Source organism: Amblyraja radiata, chromosome 18, assembly GCF_010909765.2.
Source record: "Amblyraja radiata isolate CabotCenter1 chromosome 18, sAmbRad1.1.pri, whole genome shotgun sequence".
Lineage (NCBI taxonomy): Eukaryota > Metazoa > Chordata > Chondrichthyes > Rajiformes > Rajidae > Amblyraja > Amblyraja radiata.
Window position 1 is genome coordinate 42707795 of NC_045973.1, and position 14945 is coordinate 42722739.

Below are 14945 nucleotides of genomic sequence, written 5' to 3' on the forward strand. Positions count from 1 at the left end.
TAGATGTTTCTAACCCATTGTGACAATTGAATTTATGCACGTCACAGACAAAAGCTATTTACATCTGCAGCAAAACCTTTTGTTGATTTGAATTCCTATGCAATAATTGTGGAAAGAGAAATATTAGCAAGATTATGGGGAAAAAAATGTACTTAATGATGTTCATTTATTCCAGAGCATGAAACCTGATGTGTTGACGTCCAGTTTGTAGTTGCTGTTCAGTTCTATTTGTATTGCATTAAGTCCCTACAGGCTTGAAAGTCACTGTAAACTCAGTCACCTTGCAATGTTGCTTTCAATTCAGGTCATTTGTTTAAAATGCTTACTGTTACAGTGCCCTCCATAATGTTTGGGACAAAGACCCGTCATTTATTTATTTGTCTCTGTACTCCACAATTTGAGATTTGTAATAGAACAAATCACATGTGGTTACATTGTCAGATTTTAGTAAAGTCCATTTTTATACATTTTGGTTTCACCATGTAGAAATTACAGCAGTGTTTATACATAATCCCCCCATTTCAGGGCACCATAATGTTTGGGACACAGCAATGTCATGTAAATGAAAGTCATGTTTAGTATTTTGTTGCATATCCTTTGCATGCAATGACTGCTTGAAGTCTGCGATTCATGGACATCACCAGTTGCTGGGTGTCTTCTCTGGTGATGCTCTGCCAGGCCTGTTTTGCAGCCATCTTTAGCTTGTGCTTGTTTTGGGGGCTAGTCCCCTTCAGTATTCTCTTCAGCATATAAAAGGCATGTGCAATTGGGTTCAGATTGGGTGATTGACTTGGCCACTCAAGAATTGATCATTTTGTAGCTTTGAAAAACTCCTTTGTTGCTTCAGCAGTTTGTTTGGGATCATTGTCTTGCTGTAGAATGAACCGCGGGCCAATGAGTTTTGAGGCATTTGTTTGAACCTGGGCAAATAGGATGTGTCTATACACTTCAGAATTCATTATGCTACTACCATCAGCAGTTGTATCATCAATGAAGATAAGTGAGCCAGTAACTTCATCAGCCATACATGCCCACACCATAACTCAGGGAATACATGATGCATAACCGTGTTTCACAGATGAGGTGATATGCTTTGGATCTTGGGCAGTTCTTTTTCTCCTCCATACTTTGCTCTTGCCATCACTCTGATATGTTAATCGTTGTCTTATCTGTCCACAATACTTTTTCCAGAACTGTGGTTGCTCTTTTAAGTACTTCTTGGCAAACTATAACCTGGCCAACCTATTTTTGCAGCTAACCAGTGGTTTGCATCTTGCAGTGTAGCCTCTGTATTTCTGTTCATGAAGTCTTCTGCAGACAGTGGTTATTGACAAATCCACACCTGACTCCTGAAGAGTATTTCTGATCTGTCGGACTTGTGTTTGGGGATTTTTCTTTGTTATAGAGAGAATTCTTCTGTCAGCAGCTGTGGAGGTCTTCCTTGGCCTGCCTGTCCCTTTGCGATTAGTAAGCTCACCAGTGCTCTCTTTCTTCTTAATGATGTTCCAAACAGTTGATTGCCTAAGGTTTGGCTGATGTCTCAAACAGTTTTATTCTTGTTTCTCAGTCTCATAATGGCTTCTTTGACTTTCATTGGCACAACTTTGGTCCTCATGTTGATTAATAGCAATTAAATTGCTAAAGGTGATTGAAAGACTGAAGAAAAGACTAGGTGCTGAGAGCTCTCTTATACCTGCATGAAGGAGGCAATTAAACGTGGCCTACTCCTGCACCTATTGTCTATTGTCTAAACACACCTGAGCAATTACAAACACCTGTGAAGCTATGTCCCAAACATCATGGTGCCCTGAAATGGGGTCTATGTATAAACACAGCTGTAATTTCTACATGGTGAAACCAAAATGTATAAAAATGACCTTTAATAAAATCTGACAATGTGCACTTTAACCACATGTGATTTTTTTCTATTTCAAATCTCAAATTGTGGTGTACAGAGGCAAATAAATAAATGATGGGTCTTTGTCCCAAACATTATGGAGGGCACTGTATGTTACAGCATGGCATTTTTTTCAAAAGTGCATTTAGAAAGAATAAAATCTAATTTGCATCACCAATTTTTGCCAGGCTGATTCTGGCATGATTTCAGCTCTGCAATTGGTAGCATTAGAGAAGAACATGATGTACTCTGCAACGGAAAACTGACTGCTACAGAAAAGTACATTTGCATGTGTATTGGTGGTAAAGAATTGAATGGGCTATTAAGTGCAACTCAGCAAAAAATGAGCAATTTTGTACGTCAAAATTGAGATTGCGCTGCTCCTAAGGTCTAAATAATTATCATTCTGGAATTTTGTGACCTAAATTTCTGGAATTTCGTAATTGGAAGAAGGGGGATGTATTTTCCCCATCCCCCACATTTTCTGCGCCTGCACCTCTTCTGAGTGAGGAGTCTGTGTAAATTAACAGTAATCATAAGTGATAGGAGCAGAATTAGGCTGTTTGGCCCATCAAGTCTACTACGCCATTCAATCATGGCTGATCTATCTTTCCCTCCTAACCCCATTCTCCTGCCTTCTCCACTTAACCTCTGACAACCTGTACTAATCAAAAATCTATCTATCTCTGCCTTAAACATATCCACTGACTTGGCCTCCACAGCCTTGTGTGGCAAAGTATTCCACAGATTCACCACCCTCTGACTAAAGAAATTCCTCCTCATCTCTTTCATAAACGAACATCCTTTAATTCTGAGGCTATGACCTCTGGTCCTAGACTCTCCCACTAGTGGAAACATCCTCTCCTCGTCCACTCTATCCAAGCCTTTCACTATTGTGTACGTTTCAATAAGGTCCCCCCTCATTCTTCTCAACTTCAGCGAGTACAGGCCCAGTGCCGTCAAACACTTGATGGTAATGCGGCTGCAGTATTTCACACGAGCCCTGGCAATGACAAAGAATGCAGGCCTTATTGTGTCATCTGAAGATTCAAATGTTCTTGTGTGTGGCTACAGATCTCACAAATGCAATTGGAACCACCAGTCCTTCCTTCCACATGGCAGCTACACTTGAAGCCAGGAGTGTTTGTGTTGTCCTTTTGCATCATGTATTCCCTGAGCCACTGGAATTGCTGGAGGCAGAAGGGAAGGGAACCATTTTGAAGTCATTTTCAAATCTTCAATGCGCTAACCTTAACTTCCCTTGTCGTTTTTTGATGGTCACTTAATTTGACAACACACATTTTAAACAAGTGATATCCAGCAGTCATTCAGACTGAACCTTCACTAATGAATCAAGCAATGGATTTTTGTTAGATAGGTTTTAAAAACCTATTTAACAATGATCCATTGCTTGACTGATTAGTGAAGGTTCAGTCTGAATGACTGCTGGATATCACTTGTTTACAATGTGTGTTCCATTCCAGTTCAGTGTTATGGTCCATTCCAGTTTTATGAATTCCATTCCAGTTTGATGGTTTCACAATGGCTGATGAGGACAAACTTGGACTCGCACACCCGATCACTAACGGGACAGGGGGTGGTTGCTGGGTGGGTTGGGTACGTGACAGTCATTGCATAATTTACACCAGTGTTTTGTTTGATCCTGAAGGGAATCAAGATTCTCCATATTATCAAGTTCGCTTTCACGTTTATTGTCATTTAACCAACCAAGGCACAGTGAAATTTGAGTTACCGTACAGCCATACTAAGTGAAAAGAACACAAAATAAATTTAACATAAACATCCACCACAGTGGAATCCACATTCCTCACTGTGATGGAAGGCAATAAAGTTCAGTCATCTTCCTCCTTTGTTATGAATACATGAATGCATCTCCATTTTGAGGAGCTGTGGACCAGGGCCAAGGATTCCCATGAGTTGGCAGGGATGTTGTGTTTTCTTTTTGAGAACATCCATGAATCATTTCCTCTATCCACCTGATAATTTTTTGCCATGATGCGGTAGCTATTTCTGGAATTGGAGTCAGGCATGTGAATAGCCTGCCCTCTGTAGCCAATTGTATGTAATTGGGGCCTTGTTGTTGGGACCGTTGGCCTGGGGGGGGGGCTGACAATGGTCTGCCTACCTGGCTGGTGAATCTGGAGGATTCTACTGCAATGCTACCAATGGTATCTCCAACCTGCTGTATGTAATCCATGTCTAGAAACAGTCCAGGAAGGCAAACGTTTGGTTTGGAGTAGTTTTGCCACGTATACTGAGGTACAGTGAAAAGCGTTTTGTCTTTTGCATCCTATCCAGTTAGTGAACAGACTAATGTTATCCCCTTTATCCTGTATCTGTACACTGTGGACAGCTCAATTGTACTCCTGTATAGTCTTTCCGCTGACTGGATAGCATGCAACAAAAAGCTTTTCACCGTACCTCGGTACACGTACCAATAATTTATTGAATTTATTACAATCAAGCCATCCACACTGTACAGATACATGATAAAAGTTATATTAATTTAATGCAAGGTAAAGTCCAATAAAGTCTGATTAAAGATAGTTCAAGGCCTCCGATGAGGTAGATGAGAGGAGAGGACCACTGCAGCAGGTAAGAGGATGGTTCAGTTGCCTAATAACAGCTGGGAAGAAACTGTCCCTGAATCTGGAGGTGTGTGTTTTCAAACTTCTCGAGCGTGCATGGTAGAAGATGAGTTTTGTGCTGGATTTGAAGGCATAATCTTCATGCGTTCTTGCTCAAATCACCAAAAGTTGTGCGGGTGCACTCAAATCAATCGATTTCATCATTGAGGGATGGCTCCTGAGACATAGAAAGCTCTCTGGGATCTTGTCATTCAACCAGTCGTTGGACTGCAGAGTATAGATGTTTTCACATGTGTGTGTGTATGTTTGGAGGCCACATTCCAAGATGATCAATTTGTTCACTGAAGCACATGAGAGAAGCGACTTGTAATTCAATTCTGCAAATCCAAGCTTTTTTACTAACTTGTGTCCACAGTACAATACTGCCCAACGGTTTCCCCGAATAATCAGAACTATCATGGTATGAAGAGAACAGTGTGAATGGACACGTTCAATTTAGTTGTCACTACTCAGCTGCTTGGGGCAGAACCAGTCAAATCATTCCTATTACATGTACAAATGGGATACACCCATTAGATTTTTAATTCACTTTGATTTGAGCCATAGTTAAATGAAAACAAAAATGCTAACCAACATTAAGTTGAATTTGCTGCATGCATGAAATATTGCATGTATTAATGTAGGAAGGAACTGCAGATGCTGTTTTACACTGAAGATAGACAGTAACTGGAGTAACTCAGTGGGACAGGCAGCATCTCTGGAGAGAAGGAATGTGTGATATTTTGGGTCGCGATCCTTCTTCAGACATGATGCAAAGTCGAAGGGTCTCAACCCGAAACATCACCATTCACCCATTCAAACACCACCCATTCCTTCTCCCCAGACATGCTGCCTGTCCCGCTTAGTTACTACGCTTGCATATATTAGTGTTGGTTTATTATTGTTAGTGTACCGAGATGCAATGTGAAACTTTGTGTGCTATCCAGGCAAATCATACTATACGTGAGTGCATTAGTGCAAAAGAGAAAGAATACAAAGTGCAGAATATAATCCGAGCAAATAGAGATTACAGAGCAGTGCGAGGGCTGCAACAAAGCAGATTGGAAGATTGGGACTCATCCTCAGCATATGAGAGAGACTTATAACAGTGGGGAAGAATCTGGCGGTACACATTTCCAAGCTTCTGTATCTTCTGTCCAATGGGAGAGAATAATCGGGGTGAGAGTGGCCCATGCTAGCTACTTTCCCTAGGAAGCATTGAGGTGGGGAGGCTGGTTTTTGTGATGGTTTGGGTTGCGTTGACAACTGTACAATTTTGTGCGGTCCGGGGCAAAGGAGTTGCCGCACAAGCTGTGATGCATCTGGATACTTACTTACTGCCTATTATGCCTCCTGGCATGTAGGGCAGCAACGAAGGTCCTCCACTCCTGTCTGTTCCATCACGCCCAGTAGTGTTGATGCCTTCAGTTGCTGTTTCCGTAACATATGTGTTTTACGAGACAGGGTTGTTAGCCCTGTGCTCAACCTCCAACCTGGAGGACCAGTGGATCGCTCTTCGTCTCGCCTCTACCCTTCGACCTGTCCAGCATGGGAGACCCTAACAGGAGACGAATCTCCCGCTGGCATAGCTCTAGGGGTCACTGAGACACACAAGCTCCCCGACCACAACAAGGTTGCAATCGAAAGGGGAGCGCATCTGGATAGGACCCTTTCTATGGAGCAGATTCGAAATCGGTAATTGGCAGATTAGAAATTGGAGGCGTCTAATTTCCTTGGCTTTCCATGGAATTAGAGATATTGCCGTGCTTTCTTGGACTTGTGGTTGTACAAAGACACATTGTTGGTGATATTTACACTGAGGAACTTGATACAGACTGACCGGGTTGTGTACTCCACCCTACTTCCTGCAGTCGGTGACCAGCTCCTTTGCCTTGCTGATGTTGAGGGAGAGATTGTCGTCTTGACACCATGCGACTAAGCTCTTTATCGCCTTCCTGTACTCTGGGCATTGTTTGAGGTTCAGCCCACTAGCGTGGTGTCATCTGGAGTTAGCCCAGAATTTGGCCTACAGTTGTGAGTGTGTGTGTCACAACTGAGTAACATGGAAATTTGAGTCTTGTCTTCCTGGCAGTCTCTTGCTTAATTTCCCCCTGCCCCCCCCCCCCTTCTCCACCCCAGCAGATTCTGAGAATATTGTGTTATTCGCACAACCCTCTGCTTCCAATCACATTTTCGAGATCCCTTGACGAAAAACAAAACTATGGAGAACAGGGATGTGTCTGGTGGAGGAATTGTGCTTTTAAAATACATTAAGCAAGGTGCTTAAGATGACCTGTGCAGTGTGGGTTTCTTGTTTGTCGGCTGGGGCCATTTTCTCATTTTCACAGTTCAGCTGAAAACAAAGGCGCCCTTATCCTTTCACTGGGTTGTGTTCACAAGCGCTGACATCAGCCTTCCCCAGCAGGAGAATATTCTGTATTAAAAGTCTACAGGGGAGTTGGCAAACTTAACAGAAATCTTTTCTCATGACTTTTTTTTATTGATCACTCGGTTCATATTCACGTCTATGTAAAATGCCAGGAGCAATAATTGTTGATACGACGTTGAAAATTATTGGCATAAACCTGACTTTTTAAAAAATAAAAGTCCTGTTTTTATTTTCTTTACAGAATTCCTTTTCCCCCAAAACATAAACATTTCGGACAAATTTGTATAATATTTTTGCCGCAAGTTCTTTTTTAAAATTTGCATTTCGTGCAGTTTTCTGAGGGATCTGGGAAAAGATTGTACGCAGATTTGGTGCAGTTGCATGGGGCTTTTATGTTGAAATAGCTGTAGCCGACCCAGCTTTTCATGAGAGAGCCTGCCAAGTTTCAGGGGCCCAGGACTTTCTTGTGGGAGGATGTTGGCCGCCTCCATGCTTTTTGACAATGATTAAAGTGAGGTTAGTACCAAAACCTTCCATTCTATTTTTTATAAAAACAGATGGTAGTTCCATGTTCAGCTGCAATTAATTTTAAGGTTTGAGCCTGTGTGTTCCGTAGAAGTAACATTATTTGTTCAGCTGTGAACTCCAATCTCCCTGCTGTACCATTAGATCACAAGCACTTGTGATTGGTGTAGATACTGTACTTCAGATCCTAACATACCAACTTTGACTAACTGGAAGTTGCATTTCCTCAGCAAACACAGTTAATTATTTTATGCAGGAATATATCAATTGTTTACCCTTAATGCAAACTTTATGCACATTAGTAGGACCTTACATCTAATTAATTTAAAAAAAAATCACATGTACAATGCGATACGATAGGACTTTATTTATCCCAGGAGGGAAATTGATCTGCCAACAGTCCGTGAAAAACAAGATAGATGAAACATGAAATTAGAGTGACAAGTGGAAAGGTTGGGGGAGGTGGGAGGGGGGACATGTTATCTGCACATATGTAAATAATGTTACTATATCTGTTTAGTTCTATATTTTACTTAAAAGAAGGCAATCGGAAGTACAACCATCGAGTTGATTTTTATTCCGTTCGAAGCAATTAGAAAAAAAATGCATTAAAGGTGAGATTTTAGATCTGATAGTTTAATTTGCAATTGCCAATTGTACACTTTAGGGAACTGGTACTGAAATGGTTGATGAAGCTGTTTCCGTTTTTTGCATACTGTGTGTAATGGTGCAGAATGTGAACCCTGACTGGGCCCCCTTTAGAGTCTGGCGCATTTGTAGGTCTGGTGTGTGTGTGTGTGTGTGTGTGTGAGAGAATACTGTACAAACCAAAACTAGCAGATGCAGCAGTGCTCAAATTTATCACTTTTTTCAAAGAGCCCCATTTTTAGAACTATGTTTCATTGCTATGATTTAACAATGTTTAAAATGTTCTTCCTTCAAATAGGTTTATTGTATTTAATGAAAACGCGATCAGTGCAACTTTGAACATAATAATCATGTGATGTACATCATTAACCAGTTTAGTTTATTGTCACGTGTACCGAGGTACAGTGAAAAGCTTTTTGTTGCGCGCTATCCAGTCAGCAGAAAGACAATATGTGATTACAATTGATCCATTTACAGTGTATAGATACATGATAAGGGAATAACGTTTAGTGCAAGGTAAAGTCCAATCAAGAATAGTCCAAGGCTCATCGAAGAGGTAGATAGTAGTTCAGGACTTGTGTGGTAGGATGATTCAGTTGCCTGATAACAGCTGGGAAGAAACTGTCCCCGAACCTAGCAGTGTGTGTTTTCACACTTTGTGAAGCAATGTGTAAAAGTAATGGAGGAATAGAAAGTAAAAATTGTGCACATATTCCATATTCCTCATTGGTGACCCTCGGACTATCTTTGATCGGACTTTACTGGCTTTACCTCATTCTAAACGTTATTCTCATATCCTGAATCTACACACTGTAAATGGCTCGATTGTAATAATGTATTGTCTTTCCGCTGACTGGATAGCAGGCAACAAACAGCTTTTCACTGTACCTCGGTACAGGTGACAATAAACTACACTAATCGGAAAACTAACATTAATTATGAGAAAGAGCCAGTGCCACCTCAAAAAGAGAACGTTTGATTCCCTGCCTCGAGGTGAAGGATGTTATGATGTTACGTTGGCATGTGTTAGCATCATATTGATGATTGACTTAAGTAATAATCGAGTGAAGATTTCTAGAAATGACCCTGTGTTTTTTCACAATATTCAGAGACATTTGTAATTAGTGCTTATCCATAATTTCATAAAACATAGGAGGCCATTTGACTCCAAGTATATGCTGTTTCTAAAGCCCCTGTCCCACTTACGTGTCCTTGGCCCGCTAATTACGCGACCTCGTGGTTGCGTTGAGGCGCGAAGGTCGCTCGCGACTTCATGCGCCCGCACAGCCGTCTGGAGTGCGTGACGTCATTTGAAGATGGACACAAAGTGCAGGAGTAACTCAGCGGGACCGGCAGCACCTCTGGAGAGAAGGAATGGGTGATGTTTTGGGTCGAGGCTCTTCTTCAGTCTGAAAGAAGGGTCTTGACCCGAAACGTCATCCATTCCTTCTCTCCAGAGATGCTGCCGGTCCCGCTGTGTTACTCCTGCACTTTGTGTCTATCTTCAATTTTCTTGGCCCCGCTCTGGGAGTAGGAGTGGGGGCGGATCCGGACCGCAACGGACGTGAGCCCCAGGCCGAGCTCGCCGATCGTTTGCCTGCTTCTTCTGCTGTTGAAGGTGAGACGTTGCGTCGTGCCAGGGTCTTGGGCCTGTCCCACTTTGGCCGTCAGTTACACGACAGGCCGGTGGCGCGTGAAGATTTCGTTCGCTACAAAATGTCGGAGCGCCGCGCGATACCGCGCACAGCTCTATACCCCTCCGCGCTTCTCAGTGGGACCGGCCCTGCGCGGCCACACAATGCCCGTGCGCCTCAACACGATGACGAGGCCGCGTAATTTGCGTGCCAAGGACACGTAAGTGGGACAGGCCCTTTAGACCCATCCAACAGCAATCCTACTTTGGTTACTTTATTTTTGAATTTGTAAAGATGGGTAACATTCCTATCTATTCATAATATTTCCATTGGTTGCAAAATATATATTTGGGACAATCTTTGCATGATCAGGGATGGGGGGAGGTGCTGTATGGTTAATGTAGGAGATACAGTTTGTGACATGACAGACAAAGGAGGTTGAGGAATGGAATTGGGCAACGGGTTAAGTTTGTATTCGTTCAACTGAAATTTAAGTAGGGATGCTGCTTTCCCAGTGGTTAAGAGAGTTATTAATGTCATATGCTATTAAATATCCTGGTTTAGTCCACAGAATATCCCAAATTTACCCTAAAGTTTATGCTCATACGGACGTCGATTGCTCAAGGACATTGTCGAAAGTTATTTTTATTGTACTTTCATCTTTGCAAATTGTTTACTTACAGCGCCCTCCACAATGTTTGGGCCAAAGACCCATCATTTATTTATTTGCCTCTGTACTCCACAATTTGAGATTTGTAATAGAAAAAAATCACGTGGTTAAATCACATTGTCAGATTTTAATAAAGGCCATTTGTATACATTTTGGTTTCACCATGTAGAAATTACAGCAGTGTTTATACATAGTCCCCCCATTTCAGGGCACCATAATGTTTCAGACACAGCAATGTCATGTAAATGAATGATGTTTAGTATTTTGTTGCATATCTTTTGCATGCAATGACTGCCTGAAGTCTGTGAAATGGGAGGACCATGTATAAACACAGCTATAATTTCTACATGGTGAAACCAAAATGTATAAAAATGGCCTTTAATAAAATCTGACAATGTGCACTTTAACCACATGTGATTTTTAATATTACAGAGCTCAAATTGTGGAGAACAGAGGCAAATAAATAAATGATAGGTCTTTGTCCCAAACATTATGGAGGGCACTGTACATTGAAATGACTTATCCTTCTTTCACATAACATAAATCTGGAGAGAAACAGTTAAATCACAAGCCCAATAATAGTGGCAAGTAAAGCATCCATCAGTGAACCGGAGAGAGAAAATAAAATTAAGTACTACTGAAGGGTACAGAAAGAATCCAAAAATCAAGTAGTAATGCGATCATGATTTGAATGTTCAAGTTTTGCTTGTGCATTTTATGGTGTAGCATAGCCTCTACATCCAAGGGTTACCACTGTGGTTGTGATTTATATTACATTTCTGTTCATCAGCATTCCCCGAATATTACATTCACCAATTTTGTACCCTTCCCGCAGGATGCTCCTCCCTGCCTACTGAGTATTCACACCCAGAAGTTTTTCATTAGCATCAATGTCTTTTTCCATAGTGTGAGAGAGGAAAAAAAGATTAAAATGCATGTTCAAAGAAAGTAATGGGCATATCACTGGTCATATTGGTCCAGTACCCTTTAGACTACTTTAACGTCCACAATACTTTCAGTCAGTAATAGTCACATTGCTCTTCAAAAATACAGCGCCTCAATAATGTTTGGGACAAAGACCCATCATTTATTTATTTGCCTCTGTCCTCCACAATTTGGGATTTGTAATAGAAAAAAATCATGTATGGCTGCTGAAGTTACTGGCTCATTTATCTTCATTGATGATATAACTGCTGATGGTAGTAGCATAATGAATTCTGAAGTGTATAGACACATCCTATTTGCTCAAGTTCAAACAAATGCCTCAAAACTCTGGCCGGCAGTTAATTCTGCAGCAAGACAATGATCCCAAACATACTGCTAAAGCAACAAAGGAGTTTTTCAAAGCTAAAAAATTGTCAATTCTTGAGTGGCCAAGTCAATTGCCCGATCTGAACCCAATTGAGCATGCCTTTTATATGCTAAAGAGATAACTAAAGGGGACTAGTCCCCAAAACAAGCATAAGCTAAAGATGGCTGCAATACAGGCCTGGCAGAGCATCACCAGAGAAGACACACCCAGCAACTGGTAATGTCCATGAATCGCAGACTTCAAGCAGTCATTGCATGCAAAGGATATGCAACAAAATACTAAACATGACTACTTTCATTTACATGACATTGCTGTGTCCCAAACATTATGGTGCCCTGAAATGGGGGGACCATGTATAAACACTGCTGTAATTTCTACACGGTGAAACCAAAATGTATAAAAATGGCCTTTATTAAAATCTGACAATGTGCACTTTAACCACACGTGATTTTTTTCTATTACAAATCTCAAATTGTGGAGTACAGAGGCAAATAAATAAATGATGGGTCTTTGTTGTCCCAAACATTATGGAGGGCACTGTATGACTTTTACATTTGGAAATATTGAGGTCAGCTGAAAGGAAACATTTTCCTGAGAAAGAATATTATGTTCAGAAATAAAATATGCCTTTTTAATGCCTATTCCATTTTCCTAAATTTATTGAATTCTATACACGGTCGAATTACATTTTCTTGCGAAAATTAGATTTTAAGGGGCTTCCAGCATGTAACTGCATTTTGTTAAGACGTAGGTTTGACTTGTCCCACTTACTTTGAGCTCGTAATTCAACAGAGCAGATATTGTCCCAGTAAGTTAGGTGGTTTTATGCCGTGCTTGGAGGTTAAGAGTTGATCTTTCTGTGCCTGTGTATTTGCCTAAGTATCTCACTGCAAACCACACAACGTGTGTTCCTGTATAATATTTATACTGACTGCTCGTGACAAAAAAGGTCAAAAAATACTAGCAAAAGAAAATAAAGATCAGATGTCTTTGTTTTTTAAGTAAAAGCTTGTGGCTATTGAAATGGCACTTTTTAGTTGAACATTAAAAGCAATGCTGGAGTTCCAGTAATTAAAGATTGTCATTTGTGAATGCCAACAACTCTTCAAAATTAACACTATGGAGACCTGGTCTATTTAACAAAAGCCTCGTCATTAAGAGAGAATTCAATCTATTGTACCCGTTAAATCGTTTCACAACATAATCTTTTTAATTTGTACAGAATGCTCCTGATAATCAATTGTAACTCAAACGTACAGTCCAACCTGGCCAATAGTAGTGAGATCACATACATTTAGTTCTCTCCAAATCTGTGGTTGAATGGCTCCTTGAATTTTATATTTGCAGAAATGAATGAAACAAAATTTGGGATTTGGCCTGCTTGATTATTTGCATGCTATCCACTGGAATATGTCTGTTATCAGTCAATTGATCAGTGTTTTCCTGCTGCTGATCTCATTAATTTTATAGCAAGTAGCATTCCTCACCCTTCCAGTCAACCCTTCGCACCAAGCCCATGCCATTTGTATTTTTCAGCATAAGTTGTGAACAACAGAGAATTCAATGGTTCTACTATCAGAGAAGCATTGCAAAATGACTGCACGTTAGTTTTAGCTTGTTTTCTGGTGGCATTATCTATCCAGCAAAATACTAACAGATTAACCATTTACAGGAGCAAGCCTGTCAACGGGGACTTTCGTAAAGATCCACAACGAGAGCGAAGCCGGAGCCCGATAGAACGTGCCGCAATGTCAACCATGAGCCATCTCAGCAATCATGCCTATGCTGGCATAGGACTAGCAAGTATGTCAATGGAACAGCCTCTAGCACTGACCAAAAATAGCATGGATACAACTCGGACAGTCAGCATTGGCGTGGAACGACAGCAGGTATGAACGGACCTTTTTGCTTTTGTCCTTAACAAAATCTATCTTTTGTGTATTGGGAATTAGTTTTGCTCTTGTTGAGTATTAACATATCTTCGGAGAATCAGAAAGCTGAACTATTCATCTATTCATTTATTTTCACGGGTATTTGATTTTTTAATTTATCTAGTATTAATAATATTCATCTCGCAAGCAACTTTGTTTCTGTGCCATCCACATTCGTCAACAAATCTGTAAATAACATACACATTGTAATTTGGCCTTTGCTCAGTGTAGTAGCACTGCCACTAAAGTAGAACTGTAAAAGACCCATTTCCAGGCAATGTATTATAGTTTTTCTGACGACTGTAGTCATATCTTGGATAGACTCAAAATGCTGGAGTAACTCAGCGGGACAGGCAGCATCTCCTAGTGTTGATTTGACTTGATTGGCAGCACGCATCTCCTGTTGGTGGATTCTGTGTTCCTCCCATTGCCAGAGCATGGGCTAGGCTGTTGCTTCAGTGACATTATGGGCAGAGGTGCCATTTGGTTGGATGAATGCACGGAGGCACAGTGGTGTAGCGGTAGAGCTACTGCCTTACAGCACCGGAGACCCGTGTTCGATCCTGACCATGGGTGCTCCGGTTTCCTCCCACATTCCAATGACGTGCAGGTTTTGTAGATTAATTAGCTTTGGTTAAATTGTTTAATTGTCCCTAGTGTGTAGGATAGTGTATGGGATGATCGCAGGTTGGTGCGGATTCAGTGGGACTGTTTCCGCACTGTATCTCCAAAGTCTAAAATTTAAACTGAGCATACGACCATATGTGAGTTTTAAAAACATGGTGATGCATGTCTTTTTGATGAAGATTGGGCATTGTTGATTGAACCATGAGCAAATGACAAGTTCTCAATCACATGACTGCAGAATTTTAATTGAAAGTTGGATGCTAAAATTCCTTCTAAAGTCACTGCACTTCAAAAGCAGGTTCTTATACCACGAGGGATTCTGAATTGATGAATAGTTCGAGATAAATTTAGGTTAATTCATTTGTATTTGCTGGTAAGTTGTGCATGGTAAGCTCTCCTTTAGAAATGGTGTTAAAGAATAAAAATGGCAATATATGAATTAGGGGCGCAGGGGTTGTTTGTAACTGTATTTAGGGTGGCACGGTGGCATAGGGGTAGAGTTGCCGCTTTTAGCCCTGTCCCACTTTCCTGAGTTACTCACGAGTTCTCCCGAGTTTTCCCCTTGATTCAAACTCGGAGAATTACGGTAATAGCCAGCCGTAGGCACTCGGGGCTATTTGTTAAAAACTTGTGGACATTTTTCAACATGCTGAAAAAACATCCC

General features: G+C 41.0%; 1 protein-coding gene across 3 annotated transcripts in view; it reads left to right on the top strand.

The window, feature by feature from the left end:
• vgll4 (vestigial like family member 4) overlaps window positions 1-14945 on the top strand; it is a 145331-nt gene that overhangs the window by 115751 nt on the left and 14635 nt on the right. For 2 of the 3 annotated variants that reach the window (XM_033037246.1, XM_033037245.1), the window contains one exon: window positions 13396-13612. In XM_033037246.1, the coding sequence (XP_032893137.1) occupies window positions 13396-13612 (217 nt within the window). Of the gene's footprint in view, window positions 1-7350; window positions 7451-13395; window positions 13613-14945 lie in introns of those variants that run through there. The other variant, XM_033037247.1, reaches the window with a different exon arrangement.